General features: G+C 35.0%; 1 protein-coding gene across 1 annotated transcript in view; it reads left to right on the forward strand.

Annotated features, from left to right (window-relative positions):
- CCDC178 (coiled-coil domain containing 178) overlaps positions 1-25,356 on the forward strand; it is a 410,550-nt gene that overhangs the window by 137,455 nt on the left and 247,739 nt on the right. Inside the window, exons 16-17 of the mRNA XM_078060501.1 lie at positions 4,886-5,031; positions 8,076-8,235. Of these exons, the coding sequence (XP_077916627.1) occupies positions 4,886-5,031; positions 8,076-8,235 (306 nt within the window). The remainder of the gene's footprint in view (positions 1-4,885; positions 5,032-8,075; positions 8,236-25,356) is intronic.

Genomic DNA, 25,356 nt, shown 5'->3' on the forward strand with positions numbered 1-25,356 from the left:
AGAAAAATGTAAAGTACTTAGCATATCTATAAGGACAAAAAGAAGATAAAAACAGCCATGGGAAAAATTAAAAGAGACATAATTATATATAGTAGTGGAAGAAAGAATGCTATTTTGCATAGAACTTTGTTTTAAAATTTAGATGAAGTATACAATTTATATACAAATTATTATACTATTTATTAAAATACAAATAATGAAAACTGGGTAAAGAGGGAAAATCACAACAACAGTAGAATAAAAATTATAGAATAAATGTAATTTGTCTATACCACTAACCACAAGAACAAACACAGGGGTGCCTGGGTGGTTCAGTCAGTTAAGCCTCCAATTCTTGATTTCAGCTCAGGTCATGACTTCAGGGTCGTGAGATTGAGCCCCACATTGGGCTCCATGCTGGGCATGGAGCCTACTTGAGATTCTCTTTCTCCCTCTCCTTCTGCCCCTCTCTCCCAGCTTGCATGTGTGCGTTCTCTCTCTCTCTATCTCCCTAAAAGAAAAAAAATTAATTAAAAAAAAAAAAAAACAAGCCCAGATACTTTATAGGCCTCCTTACAAAGACCAGATACAGACCATAAGAAAGTATGGAAAGCTTCTAAATTTATTCTGTAATAATATAATTCTGAAATTGTAACTGAAAAATACTAGCTTGAAAAAGAAATCTTTAGGTGACCTCACTTATGAACACAGATGACAAACTCTTAAATATATCAGTGAATTGAGTTTTTAAAATGTGATTAAAAAGCATGTATTATGCAAAGTAAGATTCCTTTGAAGAATGTGAAGATGAGTCAACATAAACAAATGTACAGCTGACACTGGAACAATGCAGGGTTTAGGCAATACCAGCCTTCACGTAGTCGAAAATCTACGTGTAACTTTTGACTCCCCTAAAACTTAACTACTAATAGCCTACTGTTTACTGGAAACTTTACTGATTACAAATAGTTGATTAACAAATATTTTATATGCTATAGATATTATATACTATATCCTTATATTAAAGGAAACTAGACAAAAGAAAATGTTATTAGAAAAATCAAAAGGAAGAAAAAATACATTTACAGTGGTGTGCTGTTAAAAATCTGCCTGTAAGAGGAACTGCACAGTTCCAACCTGTGTTGTTCAAGGATCAGCTGTACTAATATAATTCAGTACATTTACAGAAATGAAAGACAATTAACCTAAAATATTTAATAAAACACTATAGCCACTAATGATTTTCAAAAACACTTTTAACCATCTAGAAATAGAATGAAAACATCCTTACCTTGATAATGTGTCTACCAGTACTTTCCAGCAAACGTTATACTTAATGGCAGAAACATTAAAATTATTTCCATTAAAATCAGGAACAAAAACATTCAGACAAGCTCCTACTACTCAGCATACTACTGTTTTTGATAACAAATTACTGTTAACACATGTCACAAAGGTAAAGCATATGTGTTGAACATGGCAGTGGAAAACCACCTGGTTACTCATGTCCACATCTGAATACTAGTTTCAAAAAATATTAACTAAAAATTGCCAAAGGTGGTATGTCTAATAAATATAACAAATTTCAATGAAGAATATGGCTGAACACTTCCTTTGTGTGTGTGCTCAGTATTGTAGAAGGTACTAGGAGTTGAAGGGCTAGAAAAGAAGGGTTAATTTTCTTTTATTTGTCCTTCAAATAAGTTTGTCTTTTCAATTACTATTAAGCACTTGAGATATATTAAACATTGTTAGAATTTGCTGGAATTGGGGAAGTAAAAGGAGAACTTTGTTCACTCAAGAAGCACATTATCTTGTTGGGGAGCAGACAAGGACACAGAGCATTAATACACTGTGAGCAAAGCCATGACAGCAGTATAATGAGGTGGAAGAGTGTCATGGAGGAGGACACCTGACTGAACTGAGGGAATTGGGGTAGGTTTTTCAGAGGAGGTTATATCTAAAAATGAGAATTACTAATGGAGTAAATGAAGGTTAAAATACTTACATTGCCATGATGTTGTGGAGAATAGAGATGATATACAAAAAGCCTTAAAAAATTATTGTCACTGAAGGTACTTATCATCATCATCATCATCATCATTATCATTATATAATTTTTAAATTGATGAAGAAATGAAGTAAGGGCATTTTAGAAACAGGTGCTGTTTGCAAAGCAAAGGTATCATGAAATAATGCTGTGTGTGGAATTGCAAGTAGTTTGGTATGACCAGAGAGCAGGGCACCTATTTTAAGTGTGAAAAGAGGGGCGCCTGGGTGGCTCAGTCGTTAAGCGTCTGCCTTCGGCTCAGGTCGTGATCCCAGGGTCCTGGGATCAAGCCCCGCATTGGGCTCCCTTCTCCCTCTCCCACTCCCCCTGTTTGTGTTCTCTCTCTCGCTGTGTCTCTCTCTGTCAAATAAATAAATAAAATCTTTAAAAAAAAAGAGTGAAAAGAGATGAAGCTAGTGAGATGGGCAATACACAGATGAAGAAATGCCTCATGCGCCATGCTGTTGAACACCAAACTGTTGTAATGTCAAATATCATTAATAGCATTTATTAAGTACTTTTATGCTGATAGGTGTACAAGCCATACTATAGACCCTATTTCTGTCTTCTAAGAACTTAAGTTCTCAGACAAATAATTTTTAAGACAAATAATTTTATCTTTTACTGTGCATAAGCATTTCAATCATGGGCCAAAATAAACATGGGCCAAGTTAAACATGGGCCATTACTGAATTTTTACTATTTCTAACCCCAATTTAAATCTTAGGCATAGATTCTAAACTTATTATGTTTAGATAATTTAAAAATTAAATCTTAAATAAAAATCTTAAAATCTTAAATTCTTAATCTAAAATCTTTAAAAAATCTTAAATAAAATTAAAAATATAATTTGAAATTAATAATTTAGAATCTGAATATAATCTTTATTACCTAATATTTTTTAAATATGTGACTTGAAAGTTTGGGGGATAAGGAAATGATGAAAAATGTTGTATACTAAAACATTAATTAACTGCAATTCAGATTTTTAGATTCTTCCAGGTCTGGACATGAAAGTACCCTTGGGTTGGAAAGCCTCCAAATTACTGATGCCTGTGTCCCCCAGGGCTAGAGAAAAAATAAGCCAAAGAATGGTCAGATTATAAATAAATCTTAAATAAATAAATCTGCCTCTATTCCCATTTGCTGTGGTGGCCCTTCAGCATTTATCAAAAGACTTATAAATGGCTATTGGGGGGGTCCCCAGTCTTTTGCTCACTGCAGATGTGCAGATTTGTACTCCTGATTGACATATAACATCTAACAGCTTCTCTCTAGACTCAGCTGACCATAATGATGTTTCTGATATTTTTGATGCCATGGAAGGAGTTATGCTGTTCACATTTACCAAAGCCTCACTGATGGTACCTACTAGAGTGGCAAAATACCATTTTTTGCGTTTCATTGCTCTCTGTAGGAAGCACACTGTCTCTTTCTTTCGTTTAGTGTAGATGTTTTGACACCACCTTTAGAACTGCTGAATTGGCTGGTCTGGTCTAAGTTGTTGATACCATTGCTTCTGATGTCTTTTGACTTTGCTGTGAGAATCTTCATTCAAGATTAAGGCATGAATTATGGAATCTGACTTAAAATTCAAGTTCGGTGATAGCATGCTGTACCCAGAGTTGCCCATCTCTTTGACTCCTACCTACTTACTTTATTCCATACTTGTACCTCTTCACACTTTTTGGGGGGACTGACTTTTCTCCCAGTAATAATATAATATCCTATTGGTCACACTGAAGAATCCTAGTCAGCCATCTTTCAACTACATCGAGGTATTAAAAACAAGCAAACCAAAAAACCCTCATTTATCAGTAGACGAATTCTAGAACTTTCAGAAAAAGAAAAACAAAGGGAGGGTATGAAAATCCAAATACAGTACCCAGTGTTGAAAGTCGTGGACAAATAGCAGATTTTTATAGGGAAATAAATATAAAAGATTAGCCTTTCTTCTTGAAATCTGTAAGAGTAGAGAAAGAATCAGAGAGCATATGGGGGGAAGTGGAAGAAAATAGGAGCAAAGGGAGCAGTTGATATCTGAAATCATTTGGGAGAGTAGCACTAATTAGAAGCAATGCCAATGTGGGGAACAGCATTCAGTAAGTCAGTCATCCAATCAGTAAATCATTCAGTCAATATAAACATCAACAGTCATGAAAGGATCATGCAAAAACTAGATGCAAAATCAAATCTTCAGTTTGGAATTGCATAGGTCAGCCTTGGGAAAGTGTACTGGTATTAAATATTAATTTCTTTTGTTTGAAAGATCAGGACAATGTATATCCTTGCCCACCTTCAATGTGCGTGTTTGAAAACCAGTAACCAAATGTTTATATATATTTTTAAGATTTTATTTATTTGAGAGTGAGAGAGAGATCATGAGCAGGGAGAGGGTAGAGGGAGAAGCAGACTTCTCCACTGAGCAGGGAACCCGATGTGGGACTCGATCGCAGGACTCTGAGATCATGATCTGAGCTGAAGGCGACGCTTAACCAACTGAGCCACCCAGGCGCCCCATCCACATGTTTATATTTTGAAAGGACATGCCTTTAAGGTGTGCTTGTATGGGGGCATGTGGAGGGGAAGACAGTGCAGGGGAGAGAGGGGAAAAGGGAAAGAGGAAGAGAGCTGTGGGAAGAGAGACTATATAGTTCTAAACCATTTTTTAGACAATCTCATCAGATATAACTATGGAGAAGAGAAAGAACATAAATCTAAGTTGTTACTTACACTGATAATAAGTTACTGTTTGCTTTTAATTGTTTACATGGCCAAATGTAATTGTGTCCTTAAGTTGCAAGGATTTGAAAATTCTAGTATTTAAAATAAAACATCCTTGAATTTATTTTCCAGGAAAAATGCTCAATAACTTTTAGAGAAATAGAGAACACTAAAAGTAAAACAATTATTTATCATGCAAAAATAAATCAGTTGAATAAGAACTTAAAAGAAAAAGAGAAAGAAAATATTACTTTTGCTCAGACACTTGGGAATTTAAAGTAAGTACTTAAATTTTATCAAAATATTAAATGTTCGATATATTATTTATAAAAGAGATAAGACCAAATTTCTTTAAGGTTTATTCTTAAAATGGTCCATTATTTTCCATCATTATTTGATGTGGAGTACACATGTGATATTTGATAATTTTGGTTTAAAAACATAAATTGTGGGGGCACCTGGGTGGCTCTTGGGCTCAGCTCTTGATCTCAGGGTTAAGCCTCACATTGGGCTCCACCTGGCTTGGAGCCTACATAAAAAACAAACAAACATAAATTGCATTCATTTTTTATTATTCCCCTGGGTTTATTCTTATTTGAATAACTGGGAATGTTTATTCTTTTCCAAGTATAAGAACTCTTATTAATTATGAAATTAATAATCTTTCCAACTCATTTCAGTATTTCTCACTCACGTGACATGGTTAATAATATATGGTTTTTCACCCAAACTTTTTTGATAAGTTTTGAGGTAATCCTTTAGAAATAGATATTCTACAAAACCTTATGTAATTTGTTCATATTTATTGTCTTCAGAAAGCTCTTATTCAGTCCCTTTATTAATCAGGGACATACCTAACAAGGGTTAGTAAGGTCTTTCACTCAGAGAATGATCATACTCTAAGAACTCTAGTGTTTCCATAAGACCCTCACTTAGAACTTACATTCTCTTCCTTTGTTCCTTTTGGTTCTTATTTTTCTATTTTTGCAATACATTGAGAACAGAGCTTGAAGGACTACGGGAAGGATATACATTGGTCACATTTAGGAATTATAGTTTGATTTAAATAAGATCTATTAATTAACAATGGTGATGGATAATGTCAAATAATATTTAAAGTTACTATTGATTGACTTCCTAATGTGCCAGGCACTTTGTGGGCAATCTGTGTACTTTATCTTATCCAGTTCTCACAGCAAATTCTTAAGTTATGTAATATGAATACTGAGGAAACAGAAGCTCAGGGAAATTAAATGATTGTCTTTGTACAGCTAATCAGTGGTTAGAGCCAGCCCCAGTTTAGGTCCATCTTGTTCCAGTGTGTGCTTTTAAAACTGTGCATATTGACTCACTAAACTAGGATTGGAAAGGAAGATTATTGCAAATAAACTATATTAGTAATAAGCTACTGGTATTTTCAATAGATGACTATATCAAGTTAATCATTATTTATTAAGAACCCACAGTGTGCCTAGTGCCAGACACCAAGAAGGACAAAGAAATTACAAATGGGAAAGTGTACCTTCAAGTTTCTGAAGATAATTTTAGAAATACAAACTTGCATATGCAAAATGATTAAAATATGGTGATTAGAATAATAGCAATTAAAGTTGTCCTTGACTCTAATTTTTACAACTGTTTCTTAATTAGGATGTGAAAGGATTTAGACCCAGACCCATAGGACTTCAGAGTTTATTCTTTTTATCACTATGAGAAAGGAAACACTATTTTCATGTATAGATATACATAAAAGCATATATAGCCTATATAATGTATGTGTGTGTATAGTTAACTAATAAAAATGCTGTGTTGAATATAATCCAATCTCAAAATACTTAGTGTAGAGAACAAAGTATATGTGGTCAAGATATAGTGATGTTTGCTGGGAGCAACTGTGAGAGTTTTTTGGCTCTGGTCATACTAGCTGTTCCCCATGTGAATTTCATGGTTTCTATGTTCCATAATATTGATATCAGTGAATATTTATATAGGATATCACATAAGAATTTTGGATGTTTTTGGTATGAATGATGAAGTGGAAGAAACATGGGCAAGACATATAGATAAAAGGAAAGGACCTTATCCTATTTAATAGAAGGAGAGCCTCACATCTAAAAACGTAAACAAAAAACGTTGTTTTCAAATTTCTGATAATAGCCATAGTAGAGAAAGAGAGAAAAAAAATGAGTATTTAGTGTTGAGCTCCTGAATCAAACAGAGTAAGACAAAACTGGATTTGCATTCTGATTCTGTTATTTACTAATTAGCTTACATAAGCTAATTATGGTGAAGTTTAGTTTCTTCATCTGTAAATTGCTATAATGATTATTTTTCCATAGGGTTGTTGTTGTATTAAATGAGATATTATATTTGAGCACTTTAACATTTCAGCCCCTCAAAAACTTTAGTCCTGCTGCCTTTTTAGCTAACTGTGCAAATGACTCAATTTTCTATACCAGCAGAGATAAAAACAAATATGGGTAACATAAGACAGTGCTGAGTTTTTGCAGCTCTGTTTATTCTGCACTCTGTGTTACTGATCAACTCTAGCAATTATTTCTAAAGCATATTTGTTTTCATTATTGTTTTAACCACTTTTTGATGCTTTTTCTATTAGTGTTGTTCCTTATTTAAATAAAAATGATTTAACCTCTGTGTCAGTATATACTTAGTTACAAATGACAAAATACACACACATGTACACAAACAAAGGTATTCACACAACAGCTTAAACTGAACAAGGGAAATGTGTCCTCTTATATAACAGGAACCCTTGGGTAGGGTAAGCTACAGAGTTGGTTGATATTAGTGAATCAGCAGCTCAACACTAGGTACTCATTTTTTTCTCTCTCCACTACGTCCATTGTCATCAAGTTTGAAAACATGACTCATTCACATTTAGTGGATATTGAGTCTTTCTACATGGAATTAGGCCCTTGTCTTTCATCTTATTAGGCTATATTAATATATATGTTCACTCCTAAATAATTAACCATATGCTAATTGCCTTAATCTAATTGGAATATATCTTTGGTGTTATATGCTGCATGGAGGGAGGGGTTCTTTTAGAATGACAACAAAATAGAAGCACGCTGGGTAGGCAACCAAGAGAATCCACTAAATTTCTCCAGAGATTTTCTTCCAACTGGATCATTTAGAAGTAGCTCTATGGAGGTAGGCCTATGGAAAGGATTGGGGAATTTTTCCAAAGCCATTCAGTTCTAAGACTTTTAAATATTGGCTCTTTTAAAATGTATCACAAATGCATTTTAAAAAATAAAATATGAACTGATTAGTTGCAAATACAATTCTTTCTTCATAGAAATGAATTTTTAACCATGAGATATAAAAGGGAGCATGCACAAGCTGTATTTGATCATCTCGTAAGTGAGAAAAAAATCTATGAAGAGAGACTCTATGAGGAAGAACAGAGATATCGAACACTCATTACCATGAGGCAAAAAACTCTGGCAGATATTAAAGTGAGTATTATTTTTATACTGTCTTAGAATGAAAGAAATATAGTGATAGTCAAAATAGCAGCTAGTCTGAGGCACTCATTTTTCATCTTGAAGTAGCAAAGGTTTAAATTCTAAAAACTTAAAAACTTTTAAAGATATATGTAATATCATAGTGTATTTTTATAAGCTATTTTTGATCCTGATGTTTATATATCCAATTATTATATATATTCATATACTCAATTACTTTTCTTCCTTTTTACATTTTCAAAGACATTGTTTAATTCATTTTAAAAAATGGAGCAAATGTACATTAAACAAACAAGTGTGTCAGTGAATGAACATACCATCTATAGTGCTATTTCTGTGATCCTTCCTATAGAAAAGTATTAATAAAGGAACAATAATTTTATTAATAATAATGCTAAGTAATATTCTTCCATTTTAAATATGGCCATTACATAGAAAAAGGGTATTTTGGGAGGAGGGGCCTAAAAATATGAAAATAATTGGTGCCATCTAGTGGCAATAAATGATGCCTCCTCTTGGAGAGGTTCCTGAAACATTGATGGCTAAATCTCAAGATTTGTGACATATGAATGGACTAGGGAGGCTTAGACTCAAATGTACCCCTCAAAAAGAGAAGGCTTAAGTTATTTACTGATTTAAGCATCATTCTCTGCCTCATATTTTATCACAGCAGTAGGATTAGCTGTTTGAATTCAACCACATTTTCCAATCGTACTGGTGCTGAGAACACAGTGGGATCTCAATAATCATTTATTGACTGGCATTTCAGCACTTTAATGGAACAATAATAATTAGTGAAATGGCAAAATATGGTCAGCAGGAGAGAGACAAAGAAAAAATCCTGTATAACTAGCCTCTCAGAAATGGAGATTTGTATTTTTTTCATCCAAAATCTTGTCTCTGCCATCCCATTCTGAAATGTACTTACCTCCAGCCACTTGTCACATCACATGGTTTTGTAGTACCAGTCTCTATCTTGTTTTGCTCATTCGTTTTTACTTGTTTGTTGTCTGCCTGCATCTTGCAATACTAACGTATTGTCAGTGAGGACAGGAGATTTTCTGTCACATTCTTTGTATCCTAAAAGCTCAGAACTGTGTCTGTCACAAGGGAGGCACTCAGTGAATAGTCATTGAATGACTGAATGAATAAATGGATGAACATATGCTTTTTTGGTAATTTTGCTGCCCACATGCATGATAATGCCTGAAAGCAGGAGCATTTCAGAGATACTTTCCATACTGCACCAGCCTGATACTTTAGTTGAATACTTATGTTGTATGCAAAAGCTGAATCTGTCCCTTTCTTTCTTTCTCATTCTCCCTCTCTCCTTGATAATACATGAGAAATTTGCCATCTAGTCTGTTCTCTCTAGATGAAAATTATTACATTGTCTATTGCTTTCTAGCAATTAAGGATTCTGCTAAATATCTGAATAATACTTCTCAAGTAACCTTTAATTTATATGAAATTGTCTCTTATCAGCTCTTGGATAGCTCTTTGTTATGCATTTACCCTATGTGACCAGAAGCATAGAGTTTGAACAGGCATAGTTTAGATGTGATTTATCTCATCATTAGTGACACTCTTTATGATTATGATCAGTTATTGGCATTAAATAGTGGAAAGACAATGTGATTTTTCGTATAAAACTATTCTCATCCCTGTTTAGAAATTGGATGAGATAAAAATTTGTAAATATGTATGTAATATGAAGCATTCTCATAAAGAAACAAGTTTCATTAGGCATCATTATAGATGTGGTATTACTAATCTGGAGTGTCCCCTCTGGGCAAAGGAATTGATCACAATTATGGATCATCTGAAGGAATTGTTTAATAAAAGACTATAAAGGCCACAGTACAATTAACTGGGGATGTAGGAAAACATGCCATAGAATTAGAAATACAAACAGCCAATAAAATGGTTTAAGAAAAAAATATATACAGACTTCAGATAGCATGCAATGTAGTTCTGGAGTTAAAATCTACCTTTTTTGGTAGGTAGTTCCATATCAGATATCTTTAAATGGAAGATTTTTTAAATGTTAAATGGAGTTTTTATTAACTGCCTATAATTTGCAAATGCAATTAAGATTAAAATTTCAGTATAGCATATTCATCAAAGTACTATAGCTCTAGTTACTGATCTTCCTTTTTTGTTACTGGAAAGATCCAAACAAAACTGGAGTTTCAGGTATTTTAATCTATTATTAGCCATCCTCAGAAGTCCCACTGCTTTTCTATGTCAGTGCCTTTCTCTCTTGCTCTTTCTATAACCTTGTTCTTCTTCCTATAATTTAGGGTATGATATGAGAAGGGTATAATGGATTACATTGGATCTTTGGCAGACAGAATAATTTCCAAATTGAGTTCTGAAAGACACAATCTCCCAATATTTTGTAGAATTTATTAGTTTTTATTTGGCTTCATATTTATATTTCACTCTCAGGAAATACCTATAATAGTCCCATATTTGGCTATTAAATCATTTCTTGACCATTTCATGTGGAAAATGCTTAGCTTAATACAGAGGCAGTGATTCACTGCCTCATTAGACAGCCAGGTACAGCAATAGTAAAAATCAGAAACAAATTTAATCTCTGAACTAATTTTAAAGATTATTACAATTTTAAAAATAATTCTCCTATTGTCCACTCATCACTTCATTCACACAACTAGTTCAGGGCACTCAGTGTTGGATGACCAAAACCCTAGCCTCAATTTTAAAGATGCAATCAGCAGAAAGATGGAAGATGTGAAAAACAAACTTGAATTTAGTAACAATGCACAAATTACATACAATAAATTTTGTCGCTGGCCCAATGACCTGATACATTAGGTATGATTAAAATAAAATAAAAGCCATTACGTATTCTGTGATCTTAATAGTGGGAAATGTATGTGTGAAAAACCTGGAAACATTTAGAACTGAGCAGTGAACCTCCTAGGCAAGAATAATTAGCCTTAATGTTAATTTTCTTGCCACCAAGAGATTTTAAAATAACATGAAATTTTTAAAAATTAGGAACATGGTTTGCATAATATTTTTAACAATTCTGATAGGATTAAGCATTAATCACATGTAATAATATTAATTCGGTTCATCATATTGCTTTTTTAAAGCAACTTATTCAAATCATTCCTCTTTGAGGAATGATCATTTTAATCTGAGGACTGGTAGCAAAAGTGTGCTAGTTTTATACTGGGGAACCCTTCAAGTTTTTGCACAGACCCAGTGCTACAATGATCGTAGGTACTTAGAAATCAGGAGAGAGTAACACTAGAATGTGAAGAAAAGATGTAGCATGGGTATAAGTGATTCCCAAATATAAATTTAATGTATTTTGGATGTTTACTTAGAGCATGATCTGTTAAACAAGGAAGAAGCCTCTCTTCTTTTTGCATCTCTCTCCAGCATCATGTTACATCTTGCAGATATGTCCCAGAATTTCTACTAACACTACATTAAAGCACTATATATGAAGTTTGAATAGGCTTTTTATTTTTTGAACTAGCAACCAATCACCATTTTAGCTTTTTTCCCCCAAACTACCTAGAGGCATCTCTTAAAATCACTTGGCCATAATCCATTTCAGTTTTTATGTACATTGGTATTTTTTTACATTATGGCGATAATACTCTATGAACACACTTTGGATGTTATGCTTTTTCCAGGTAACATTAATTTCCTAGTGGGACTGCCACTTTTGAAATTCCTCTCCCCTCCCCACTGCAGAGTAATAGCATAAATATATGATTATTCTCTTTTAGTCAATTAAAGTCATTATAGTATGAGTTTCCAAATATCAGATTGCATTCTTAAGTATACCTAATTGGTTATGCTTTATTAAAATTGTAATACATTACTGGATTCAATTTGCAATCATTTAATGCTGAATATCTATTGGTCTATAGTTCTTCTATTTTGTACTTTGTTCAAGATATTGGTATCAGAGATTTACAAGAGTTTTTGAAATGAAATAAGAAGGTTTTCTTTTTTTTTTTCTTTGTTAAATAGCATAACACATTTCAGTTCCTTAAAGTTTTTAGAAATTCTCCCATGATACTATCAAGATATGTGAGGAGTTAGAGATTTTACCTCACTTGCAAGCTAACAAGTTAGCCTGCCATAGTTTCACAGATGCTGGGAGAAGGCATGAAACTCCTGAATGAGAAGCAGAGATTTTATTATGTCCTACACAACAGCAGTGTGAACTTCATGTTTGCATAGGTTCACCTTGGCTCCAGGTCTCCTGGGATAATGGGAAAGTGGTCAGATGGATGCTACATACACAAGGAATTTTTATTGCAGCTGATGAACTTGGAATGTAGGAAAGCCCCAGTTTTTTATGGAAGCTTCTAGCAAATGTGCCCAGCCTTTGCCCCAGAAGTCATTACATTTGCTATGCAATCTTGAAAAGGAGGTTCTGGATAAAAGTTGTCATAAGTGTATAAACATGGTGGTGAATGCCCCCCAATATATATATATAGAGAGAGAGAGAGAGAGAGAGAGCGCTTGACTCTTTTCTGAAGAAAAACATTTTAAAATTTATTCAGTTTATTCTTTGGTTTTTGCATGATTAATGTTTTCTAATTCTTGAGTCAATGTGGTAAAGCTATATTTTTCTAGAAAAGATGATTTTAATGAGGTTTTCAAATTTATTATCATTAAGTTGTATGAAATATATATTTTTTCATTTCTTCTGCTTCTGCCGTTATATTCTTTTCTCATGCACCAGACTTTTTTTTCTTTTCCTTGATTGACCCTGTTAAATTTTTCCCTTATAGTTGTTTTTCCACACACTACAAATTCTGATTTATTCACGATGATCATTTTTGTTCTCTAAGTCATTAGTTTTAGCTTTTTTCTTTGTTAACTATTCTTTTTGACTGATTTTTATAATTTTATTTTGTTTCTTTTTCCTTTTTTTTAGCAAGTTGAGTTGAATACTTTAGTTTTTTCTTTCTCACTTACAATGAAAAGCAAACTTGAAAAATGACCAAGTAGTCTCTGAATGCAATTTTGGCAGTTTTAATATGTTGCACTCTTTGATGTTGGTCTTGGCAATGATTTCTCTTGCATATGAACACCAAAAGCACATGAAACAAATGCAAAAATAAACAATTAGAACTACAGCTAAATGAAAAGCTTCTCCACAGAGAAAGAAATAATGAATAAATTGAAAAGACAGCCTACTAAATGGTAGAAAATATTTGCAAACTCTATCTCTGATAAGGGGTTAATATTGAAAATAGATAAGTAACTCATACAACTCAATGGCAAAAAAAGAAAAAAAAACAGAAATAATCCAATTAAAAATGGGCAAAGGACCAGAATAGACATTTTTCCAAAGAAGTATACATATGGCCAACAGATAAATGAAAAGGTGCTCAACATCACAAATCATCAGGAAAATGCAAATTAAAACCACAATGAGATATCATCTCTTACCTTGGCATATCATCTCTTACGATGGCATTTATCAAAAACACAAGGGATAACAAGTATTGCTAAGGATGTGAAGGAAAGGGAACCCTATATATTGTTAATGGGAATGTAAATTGGTACAGCCATATGGAAAACATTGTGGAGATTTTTTTATTTTTTATTTATTTTTTTAATCGTTTTTTTTTTAAAGATTTTATTTATTTATTTGACAGAGAGCACAAGTAGGCAGAGTGGCAGGCAGAGGGAGAGGGAGAAGCCGGCTCTCCGCTGAGCAGGGAGCTGGACGTGGGGCTCGATCCCAGGACCCCGGGATCATGACCTGAGCTAAAGGCAGCCGCTTAACTGACTGAGCCACCCAGGCGCCCCTGTGGAGATTTTTTTAAAAAATTAAAAACAAATCCATTAATTCAGCCATCTCATTTCTAGGTATAAATCTGAAGGAGACAATCAGTATCCAAAAGAGATATCTGCACTGTCATGTTCATTGCTGCATTATTCACAGTAGTCAACATACGGAAACAATCTAAGTGTCTGTCAATGTATGAATGGATAAAAAAGTTATGAATAGATAGATAGATAAATATTCATTCCATATATAATGCAATATTTTTCAGTCATGAGACAGAATGAAATCTTGCCATTTGCAATAAGATAGATAAACCTAGGGGACACTATGCTAAGTGAAATAAGGCAGACAAAGAAAGACAAATACTATGTGATCTCACTTATTTGTGGAATCTAAAAAAAAAAAAAGTTGAACTCAGAGCTTGTAGAATGGTGGTTATGTGGGGCCAGGGGGATGGGTAAAATGGGGGAGATGCTGGTGAAAGGGTACAAACCTTACGTTATAAGATGAGTAAGTTCTGGGGATCTAATGTATTGCATGGTAACTATAGGTAATAATTTATTGTATACTTGAAATTTGCTAGGAGAGTATAAATCTTAAACATTCTTACCATATACACACACAAAAAGATAATTACATGAGATGATGGTTGTTTTACTTAACCTGATTGTGGTAATTATTTCACTATGTAAACATATATCAAATCATCACATTGCACATTTTAAATATATACAGTTTTATTTATCAACTAAACTTCAACAAAGCTAGAGAAAAATGAATTTTTGTTAAAAGGTTTTGTTTAATTTGCATGGAATTATCAAACAGGATCACTGCAACTTTTGCTTCATAGATAATTTCTGAGCAAATAAATGTTTAGTTCAACGTGAATTAATTTGTGGGTTTTGCTTTATATATTTCTAGGTCCTGTTATTCAGTGCATAGAGACTCACAATTATTAAATGACCATTTTGATCATATTTTTTAATATAATGACAGTTTTCTCCTATGTATTGTTTTAGAGTTAATATCAATACCTGGTCTTTTTGTTAGACTAACCCCTAATTTTGCATTTTATTATTAAGTATTCTGACTTATTTTTTAGATGTGTATTTGTAACCTTTATAGAGCAATATTTAGGATAATTTTGCTTTTCAATCCATTCTGCTTTAGTAATTTATATGATTAGTTTTATTGGTTCTTGCTTCTGTCATCTTGCTTAATGCTTTCTATGGTGACACTACCTTTCTACTTTTGCCATTATTATTTTTTTGGCATATTGACTGTTGTGGTTTGATTTTATTGCTTTTAATAATGTAAAGTGGAGACATTCTAATTTTAATTATATCACTTTCAAATTTCCATCTAAATGTGTTCATGTATTAGTAATGCAGATAAACATTGAGAGATAAAGCTGAGAATATAGGTTCGGGTTATATCGTGAAGACCCACTTGAAAAGTTTACACTTAATTTGTAAAGTAGTGGGAGGCATGAGGAATTTTCCAGGAGTACAGTGTGCTCGGAGATAGGCAAGATCAATTAGACAGCATTATGTAGGACAAATTGAAATGAAATGAAAACATGAGTTACAGATATAAGTTACAAAAAAAATGCTTTTGTAATTAAAGACAGGTGACAAGACATTGATGGAGCAGGAATGAGGTTTATAGACTTAACAGAGACCAATGTCAAATTGCATATGATAAATGAATAAAAGAACAGAATATGTAGAAGGAGGTATGATACTGGTTGACTAGAAAAATTATGGTGGCATTTATAGTAAAAAGAACTGTTGATGACTGGCTTTGCTGAGAAAAGTATCTATCTATCTTGGACATGTTACAAACTATGTATGTAGAAGCATACACCTAATCACTATGTGGAGATAGAGTTTGGGAGAAGGACTAGAAATGGATAGAGTAAAAGATCAGTGAGTCAGCTACAGCATTAATAGTTGAAGCCAGGGGCGCCTGGGTGGCTCAGTAGTTAAGTGTCTGCCTTTGGCTCAGGTCATGATCCCAGGGTCCTGGGATCCAGCCCCGCATTCTGCTCCCTGCTCAGCGGAAAGCCTGCTTCTCCCTCTCCCACTCCCCCTGCTTGTGTTCCCTCTCTCACTGTCTCTCTCTCACTGTCAAATAAATAAATAAAATCTTAAAAAAAAATAGTTGAAGCCATGGGAGCTCATGAAAGCTTTAAAGAAAAGTGTTGGAGAATATCTGAAGACAGAACCTGAGTGTGCAAGTTGTTACATTATTATCTGTCAGCATTTGTATATTCAGCTTGGTGACCACTGGGGCTAGGGCTCCGCAGACTACATTCTTTCTTTGTCACATGCCTCTAAGGCTCTGCAAAATATAGGGCATTAGAGGGAGATTGAAAGGTTGAAGGAGGAAGAAATGTGTTCTTTCCTGCTGGCTTCTAGTAGGCTTCCTGTCTTCTTGCAAGTCCTGGCAGCTTTATCCTAGAAATGCGTATTCACCTGAAAGCAGCAGTTCCTGTCCATAGCTATGCCTGAATACAACTTGGCTGTTAGGAGAGCATCAGTGATAGAGTATTATCAGATTGGTAAAGGCAGAAGATTAAATGTAATAATGAAAGGAGCAAGAGCATTGAAAGAAATTAGAAAAGGCAGCCTTAGAATACTCTTTCAAGAGCTTTGGTAATAAAATAATTTATATAGTTCTATTTATTTGTTTGCCAATTGCAAGTTCCAGGTATATTTTCTAGCAAAAGGGAAAGAGATCAGATTGAGGGAGAGATTATATTATATGTTGTATTATGCAGTTTTACTTACTTATTTTTTTATGTTATGTTAGTCACCATACAGTACATAATTAGTTTTTGACACATGCAGTTTTATTTAAATATTTGGTTCCCATTCCAAGTGGTGATGCTTTTGAGGGAGAGAACACTATCTCACTCACATGAGTACTTTCAGAGTCCATCAGATGTCTAGGACATAATAAGTACTCAACATTTGCTGACTTGAAGTCCAGATGAAGTGACTCCTAAAAGAGAAGTGGAAGAGTGAGGTTTATGTTTTAATTTACTTTGGCAAGGATAAAGAAAATTGCTTCTCATTCATTCATTCACTCATTTATTTATTTATTTTGAAGTTGTGTATCGAGTGTCAGAATATGGGTGAGATTCTGAGCATCTTAAATGAAAGGTAACATTTGCTCCCAGTTAGCTTCACTGAGCAATGGTGAGGCCCAAGTTAAAATAAGGTACAACAACTTCTTTTCTTGAATTAAGCACAGAATTCTCTAGAACCCAGGAAGAAGAGTTTGAAGGAAATCTTAGACAGCCTGCAAAGGTGATAAAAACAGAACTAAGTCTTGGAGGGTGGTAATGAGTTAGTCAAGGAACGAATAGTTCAAGTAGTGAAAACAATAGGAGAAAAGGCAGACAGGTATCAAAAAATAAGCATGCATTTATGGAATGGCATGTAGTTTATTATGTTTGGAGATCAGATGGAGGGAAAAAGACTATACCTACTGGTAGGAGCACCATCATGAAAGCTGTGAATGTCACACTAAGCAGTTTAGGTTTTATGTCATGAATAATTGATCAGAAGAATTATAAATGTACTACAGCAGCTGAGGAAAATCCCACTAAAATTAGCAGAGATTTCCACTGCTCTGTTGTCCACCTTGGTGTGGTGCTAATGGGCCAAAGTTGGACTGAGACATTTATCCTGTCAGCAGTTAGAGTTGGGAAAGGCCTAGAGTGCCTGAAACTGGCTCAGAAGACACTGCCATCAAAGAGCCTTTTACCCCAGTATGATGAAGTGAGTATTTCTTTTTCTTTGTATTCCATGATGTATAACAATGGTTGGCAATCACTGACTACATGTAATAAGCTGGAGAAGAATGAGTGATTTTGGATGCAGTGGTACCAACTAAGAATTTAGTGGTGAGATTGGAAGAACAAATATTGTTAAAATGTCTATACTACCCAATGCAATCTACACATTCAGTGCAATCCCTATCAAAATACCACCAGCAATTTTCACAGAACTAGAACAAACAATACTAAAATTTGTATAGAACCACAAAAGACCCTGAATAACCAAAGCAATCTTGAAAAAGAAAAACAAAGCTGGAGGCATCACAATTCTGGACTTCAAACTGTAGTCATCAAGACAGTATGGTACTGGCAGACACATAGATCAGTAGAATCAAATGGAGATCCCAGAAATGGACCCACAACTCTATGTAGTCAACTGATCTTCAACAAAGCAGGAAAGAATATCCGATGGTAAGACAGTTTCTTCAACAAATGGTGTTGGGAAAACTGGACAGGAACATGCAAAAGAATGAAACTGTGGGACACCTGGGTGGCTCAGTCAGTTGAGCGTCCGACTCTTGGTTTTGGCTCAGGTCATGATCTCAGGGTTGTGGGATCAAGCCCCATGTTGGGCTCCGGTCTCAGCATGGAGTCTGCTTATCTCCCTATTCCTCTGCCCTTCCACCCACTCACACACTCACTCTTTTTCTCTCTCAAATAAATAAATAAATCTTTAAAAAAAAAAAAAAGAATGAAACTGAACCACTTTCATACACCATACACAAAAATAAATTCAAAATGGATGAAAGACCTAAATGTGAGATGGGAAACCATCAAAATCCTAGAGGAGAACACAGGCAGCAACCTCTTCGACCTCAGCCGCAGCAACTTCTTCCTAGAAACATCGCCAAAGGCAAGGGAAGCAAGGGCAAAAATGAACTATTGGGACTTCATCAAGATAAAAAGCTTTTGCAAAGCAAAGGAAACAGTCAACAAAACCAAAAGACAACTGACAGAATGGGAGAAGATATTTGCAAATGACATATCAGATAAAGGGCTAGTATTTAATCCCAGTTAGTTAACATACAGTGTAATATTAGATTCTGGTGTACAATGTAGTTATTCAGTACTTCCATGCAACACCTGATGCTCATCACAAGTGCACTCCTTAATCCCCATCACCTATTTAACCCATCGCCCCACCCATCTCCCCTTTAGTAACCATCAGTGTATTCTCTGTAGTTAAGAGTCTTTCTTGGTTTGCCTCTCTGTTTCTTTCTCTTTATTTTCCCCATTTCTTAAATTCCACATGAGTGAAATCATATGGTATTTGTCTTTCTCTGACTGACTTCACTTAGAATAATACTCTCTAGCTCTATCCAAGTTCCTGCAAATGGCAAGAATTCATTTTTTATATGGCTGAGGATTATTCCAATGTGTGTGTGTGTGTGTGTGTGTGTGTGCGCACACACACACACACACACACACAATGCTATATATATATACCAAAAATTTTCCCCCTCAGATCTAGGGTTAAGGTTCAGTTTAGAGCCAGGGTGAGGGTATGTGTCTATTATCCTGCAGTTCAGAGACCTCTCCAGGAAGATTAATTTAGGGTTAGGGCTATGGTTAGGGTTAAGGTTAGGGTTAAGGTTAAGGGTTAGTGGTTAGAGGTTAGGAACTAGGGTTAGGATTAGGTTTAGAGCTAAGGTTAAGAATTCTGGATAATTTTTTTTTTTTAATATAGGAAGACCTTAATAACTATTTGGTTAGATGGTGAGAAAAATGATCAAAATATATATCAAGTTTTTACTTTGACAACAGAATGGTTAGTGATGTCAGCATCAAAAAGTAGGGACTGAGGAGTAGGTTGGAAACTGGACTCAATCAAATTTGAGATACCTTTGAAGGAGCTACATGGATTCCAGTGCCCACTGAGTGTAAGAATCTGGAACTGAAGGAACAAGAGTTTGAACAAAGGTATAGTTGTAGAAGCTGTAAGCATATACATTGCATCAGAGGCTTCAGGAAATATTTCATAATACTAAGAATATTGAGAAAAAAGATCAAGACACACTCCTGGTTGGATGATTATGATATGAAGAAAGAAGCAAAAGGCAGAGATTATAGTCAGAAAGTGAGACATAAGAGTTTAAAACTTCAGCTGTGGTGTCATTCTAGATCATAACAAAGTCAGAAGGGTGTCCATGGGTATGAATTGTTAATGGGACGTAGAATTGAAGTTAACTAGATTTGAGTAAGTCCATAAACTCTAAGATTAAAATGTTGGATAAGTTATCCAGATAGATACTGAAGTAAAACATGGTGGAACAAAGGTAGACAGGGAGAGAAGATTGAGTCACATGGGCTAAAGTCTTTCCTTAGTGTGGGAAAATGACCAGAAAATCATTAAATGACAGTGCAGTAGGGTAAAAGTTTTATATTCTTTAGGATATAGGATTGTATTCTTTAGGACAAAAGATTATATTCTTTCTTTAATCAATATAAAACTCAAAGAGTATTTTTACATAAGCATGGAGAAATAATGGTTTGGAAGCAATAATGGAAAACTAGGATTATGCTAACTACAACCAGACCCTCTAACATATAGGACCTTGAGAAATTAATATTCTTTAATTCAGACCCAGATTTAGATAATGCAAACAGTTTTATTCACTATTAGATAATGAGAATGAAGTGCACTCTGGGCTTGTTTACCAACGAATAGCACTTCCAGAGTTCACTTTGGAAAGGTTTAGACTGGGATAATGGTTCAGTACAATTATTAAGTATATATTGAGTTCCTACATAAAATGCACTATTCTAGATGCTGAGGATTATTGGAATAAAGCACAGTCTTCAACTCTGAGAAGCATACCAGCTTCACAGAGGAGAGAGAATCATAGCTTTATTTTAACAGGTTTTGCTAACTAGAGAGAATCAAAGGAAGAGAGACTTAAAATACAACCTGTCAATATTGTCAACTTTCCTATCCTTACCAAATTTTTTTTAAAGAGAGAAAGTGAATTGATGAAACCACTAAGACTTGATATGGTATTGTTTCCACCTATGCCATTAATAAGGCATCAACAGAGTACATTATATCTTATAAGTTATTATATATGAAATAATTATATATTAGTGTCTATAATCCAGAATTTGTTTGAAAGTGTCACTTATATAATGGCTAAGCAGTACTGAATAGCATGGTACATTATTTTTTATTTTGGTTGTACATATAATTAAAAGAACCTCCAATTGTCCTGTCCATTTTCCTTTAAATTGTATGAATTTTACTTCAGTTGTTACCTTCAGGAAGGTCACCTCATCTTGCTTTCAGAAAAAATGAATTTAATGTTGCATAAATGAGATATCTATAGGGTTATAATATTCATAAGGATAGATCTTAGCCTAAAGTACTCCACCACAGCCAGGAAATTTTTTTCAGTTACTAAGAGATTCTAGTCTGTTCCTATTTCTCTAAGCTTTTCAGGGGAGATAGAGATCGAGACAGGAAGATAGACCAGGTGGGGAGGGGAGAGAGGGGAAGAAAGAGAAAGAGACTAGCTATCACTCTGTCTTTAGTGAGGTATTAGTGGCTTTCTGTTTTAAGTAGCAGCACCATGAACTCTCCCTTAAACTTAGGTGATATTCTGACAAATATCACAGATGTGACTTGCACAGTGTCCTGTGGGGAGCATTGTTAACATTACCCAAATAGCCCTCCCACTGTCTGATTTATCTGCTTTTAGATTTATCTGCATGTATACCTGACCTCCTGAGGGAGCTGCATATCTCAAATTTGGGTGCCATGATAATAATAACAGTTTGAGAGAAAATGAAATAGGCTATAAAGAGAAAGGAAATGGAATATATAAACTAGTGTACAGTGTCATGTTCATTTTCAGTACTATATAAAATAATGAAAATGTTTTTCGATAACCTTTGTTGATTTTTATAATGTGAAACACCCTTTATAGAAAAAGACAATGAATGAACAAAACAAAACAAAAAATTAGTAAAAATATTTTTAGCTTTTGGCTCAAATTTATGCATTGTTTTCCAAAAGTTTAGATTAGAACTGAATTCTGAAATAGAAGAGCTTTAAGATAAATGTGTTAATTTCCAACTTTGGCAACTCCTATGTTGCTCTTTCTGGGTTCAAGTACAAGGATGATCTTGTTGACAAAGCAATTCAGTATGGTAGGCAGCAAAGGTTTTGTTTTTCTAATTTTACAGTTGCATTTGGGGAACTTTAAAATATAGAGACATTAGCAAGACTTTCTCATAATCACTTAGCTTTTAAGTTCCACATCTTGGATTAAAATGGTTAGCCTAGTTTCTAGTACCCTTACCCCCAAATATACTGAAACCCCCCCATAAACAGTAAAGCAGTAGGATATCATTACTACTTATCACTAGTCCTGGGTAGCCTTATAGTGATCATTGTTCTTTGGGTCCTAAGATAAAATAAGAAAATTAAAGTCCAGTTGTGCTTACAGTAACTTGAATAATTAAGTGTTTTTCTGAAGTTGAAAGGTAGACGAAATACAAACAAAACATATCAAGGCTTTCTCTAAGTGTTTATTAGTAAATGAGGTTTATATTCACCAGGAACTTTTCCCTATTACAATATCATAACCACTATTTGTGTGATGGGAGACAGGCAAGTTGTATATGTTGGGAAGGGGATATTGTTAGGAGTGATGAGGTAAGAGAACACAGCACCATAATTTGCAGGTGGGCACACCAAAGCTGGTACACAGAGTACACAGCCCACACAAAGGATGCCTCTGGCTCTGAAACAATTGGAGAGTTCTCGCCAGGCTACCATCTCTGGGGCACTGCAGAGACAGCAGACTGAAACACACCCCCCCAGTCTTCCTGTGAAAAAGGCCTATCCACTTGACCTGGAGCTTCAGCCTGTGGGCTACCATACATCTAGAAGCTATAGAAGTGCTCTCAGAGAATGTAGGCCAGCGGATATCATGTTTGAGCTCTTACTTGGCCTTGCTACAGCTCACTGGTACATCCTAGAAAGGAGCTCATACACCCATCTGGAGCCCAGCATTTTGCAACTGTCACTAATGGAACACCTCCAGATCACTTGGTCTTGGAGGCCAGCAGGTTGTGGTCCCACAGGACAAGAGCTGCTGCCTGAGGGTATAGCTTTCAGTCAGCCTGAAACTAGGTGTTGACTGAAATCCCTTCCTCTGGAATAGGTCTTGGCACAGCTCAACAATGGAACTACCAAGAAAAAATCAGGCTGCTTAGACAATCACAAAGGTTTAAAGGTGACCATGAGCTAGAACAAGGTGAAATGATAAGGTTTATCTCCTATACAAGGCCACTCCTGCAAAACTAGGAGACATAGCTATTTTGCCTAATACATAGAAACAAGTACAGAGACTCAAGAAAAATAAGAGGAATTGTTGCAAATGAAAGAACAAGATAAAACCCCAGAAAAAAAAAATCTTAATGAAATGAATATGAATAAATGAATTTATCTAATAAAGAACTCAAAGTCATGGTCATATAGACGCTCACCAAAATAGGAGAAGAGGGGCGCCTGGGTGGCTCAGTCGTTAAACATCTGCCTTTGGCTCAGGTCATGATCCCAGGGTCCTGGGATCGAGCCCCGCATTGGGCTCCCTGCTTGCTGGGAAGCCTGCTTCTCCCTTTCCCACTCCCCCTGCTTGTGTTCCCTCTCTCGCTGTGTCTCTCTCTGTCAAATAAATAAATAAAATCTTTTAAAAAAAACAAAATCAGGAGAAGAATGGATGAGAGAGACCTTCAACAAAGCAGATAGCAAATATAACAAAGTACCGAACAGAAATCACAGAACTGAAGAATACAATAACTGAACTGAGAAATCCACTAGGAAGATTGAATAGCTGACTAGAGAAACCAAAGAAAGGATCAGTAAACACTAAGACAGGGCAGGAGGGCTCACCCAAAACAGTGCAGCAAAAAGAGAAAAAAAACTAAAATTCAAGATAGCTTAAGGCCCAATTAGACAACATTAAGCAGAATAACATTCACATTCTAGGGGTCCCAGAAGGAGAACAAAAGAAAGAGGCAGAAAACTAAGTTAAAGAAATAGTGGCTAAAAACTTCCCTAATCTGGGAATGGAAACAGACATTCAGATCTAAGAAGCCCTGTGTTCTGAACAAAAGATTTACGGAAGCCGTATTCTCAGTTTCGAAGGAGAAAAACACTTTATTGATATTATAAAAATCTAATAGAAACACAAAGAAGAAAAGGGAAATCTGCACATAGATGAGGGCAATAGTAAGCAGTAAAGGAAAATATGACAGAGTCATATCAAATTGGGTACTTACAACATCCAACCTCATCAGCCAGGTTGGAGATCTGATTAAGAGACCTGGGCGGAGCATCTTCCCCTCAGGTGAGACTTCCAACTGACCATCTCCACAGGGCCTCATTCATAGGGCAAACGACAGGGTCTGAAGTTAAACATTTGTTTGGCTACATGCAGTTTGGAGTGAGCTGCATTCCTATGTTATCTTTACATATTTAAGGAGTGTGGGCTAGGTGTGCTTGCCTTCCCTCCCAGATTCCATTCTGGGGGGCAAGCCCAGCCTGGAGCTAAGAGGGGATCTAAGGCAAGCTTAGAGCTCTTGGAGTCCAGACCAAAAGGGCTAATTCTGATCTGGAGGGTCAACTAATCAGGTTCCCAAAGTCACTTATGCAGCCCAAGTCTCACAAACAACATTCTGTAGCCTGCCTGTGTAAGTGCAGGTCAGGGTGGTTGGTTATGCAGGACAAAGCACAGAAACCTCCATCCGTACAATACACCCTGAGAGTTCTAAACAAGAAGAATTCAAAGAGACCCATGCCAAGACACATTATAATTAAAATGTCAAAAGTTAAGAATAAAAAAAGTATCTTTAAAGCAGCAATAGAGGAATGCCTGGCTGGCTCACTTGGTAGAGCATTCAACTCTTGATCTTGGGGTTGTGGGTTTGAGACCCACGCTGGGTGTAGAGATTACTTAAAAAAATAAAATCTTAAAAAAAAAAGCAAGAGTAAAACAACTTGTTATAAAAAAGAGAACCCCCATAAAGCTATCAGCAGTTTTATCAGCAAAAATTTTGCAGGCAGAAGAGAGTGACATGATGTATTCAAAGTGCTGGAAGGAAAAGTATACCAACCAATAATACTCAAAGTAATCTACAGATTCAGTGCAGTCCCTATCAAAATTCCAATGACATTTTTCATAGAAATAGAACAAACAATCCTAAAATTTTATAGAAACATAAAAGATTCTGAATAGCCAAAGCAATCCTGAGAAAGAACAAAGCTGGAGGCAATCCCTGATTTTAAACTATATTACAAAGCTATACTAATTAAAACAGTATCCTATTGGTATAAAAACAGGCACATAGATTAATATAACAGAATAGAGAGCCCAAAAATAAACCCCCATATATACTGTCAACTTATGACAAAGGAGGCAAGAATATGTAATGGGGAAAGAAAGTCTGTTCAATAGATGGTGTTGGG

Source organism: Halichoerus grypus, chromosome 13 (genome assembly GCF_964656455.1).
Source record: "Halichoerus grypus chromosome 13, mHalGry1.hap1.1, whole genome shotgun sequence".
NCBI classification, from domain to species: domain Eukaryota; kingdom Metazoa; phylum Chordata; class Mammalia; order Carnivora; family Phocidae; genus Halichoerus; species Halichoerus grypus.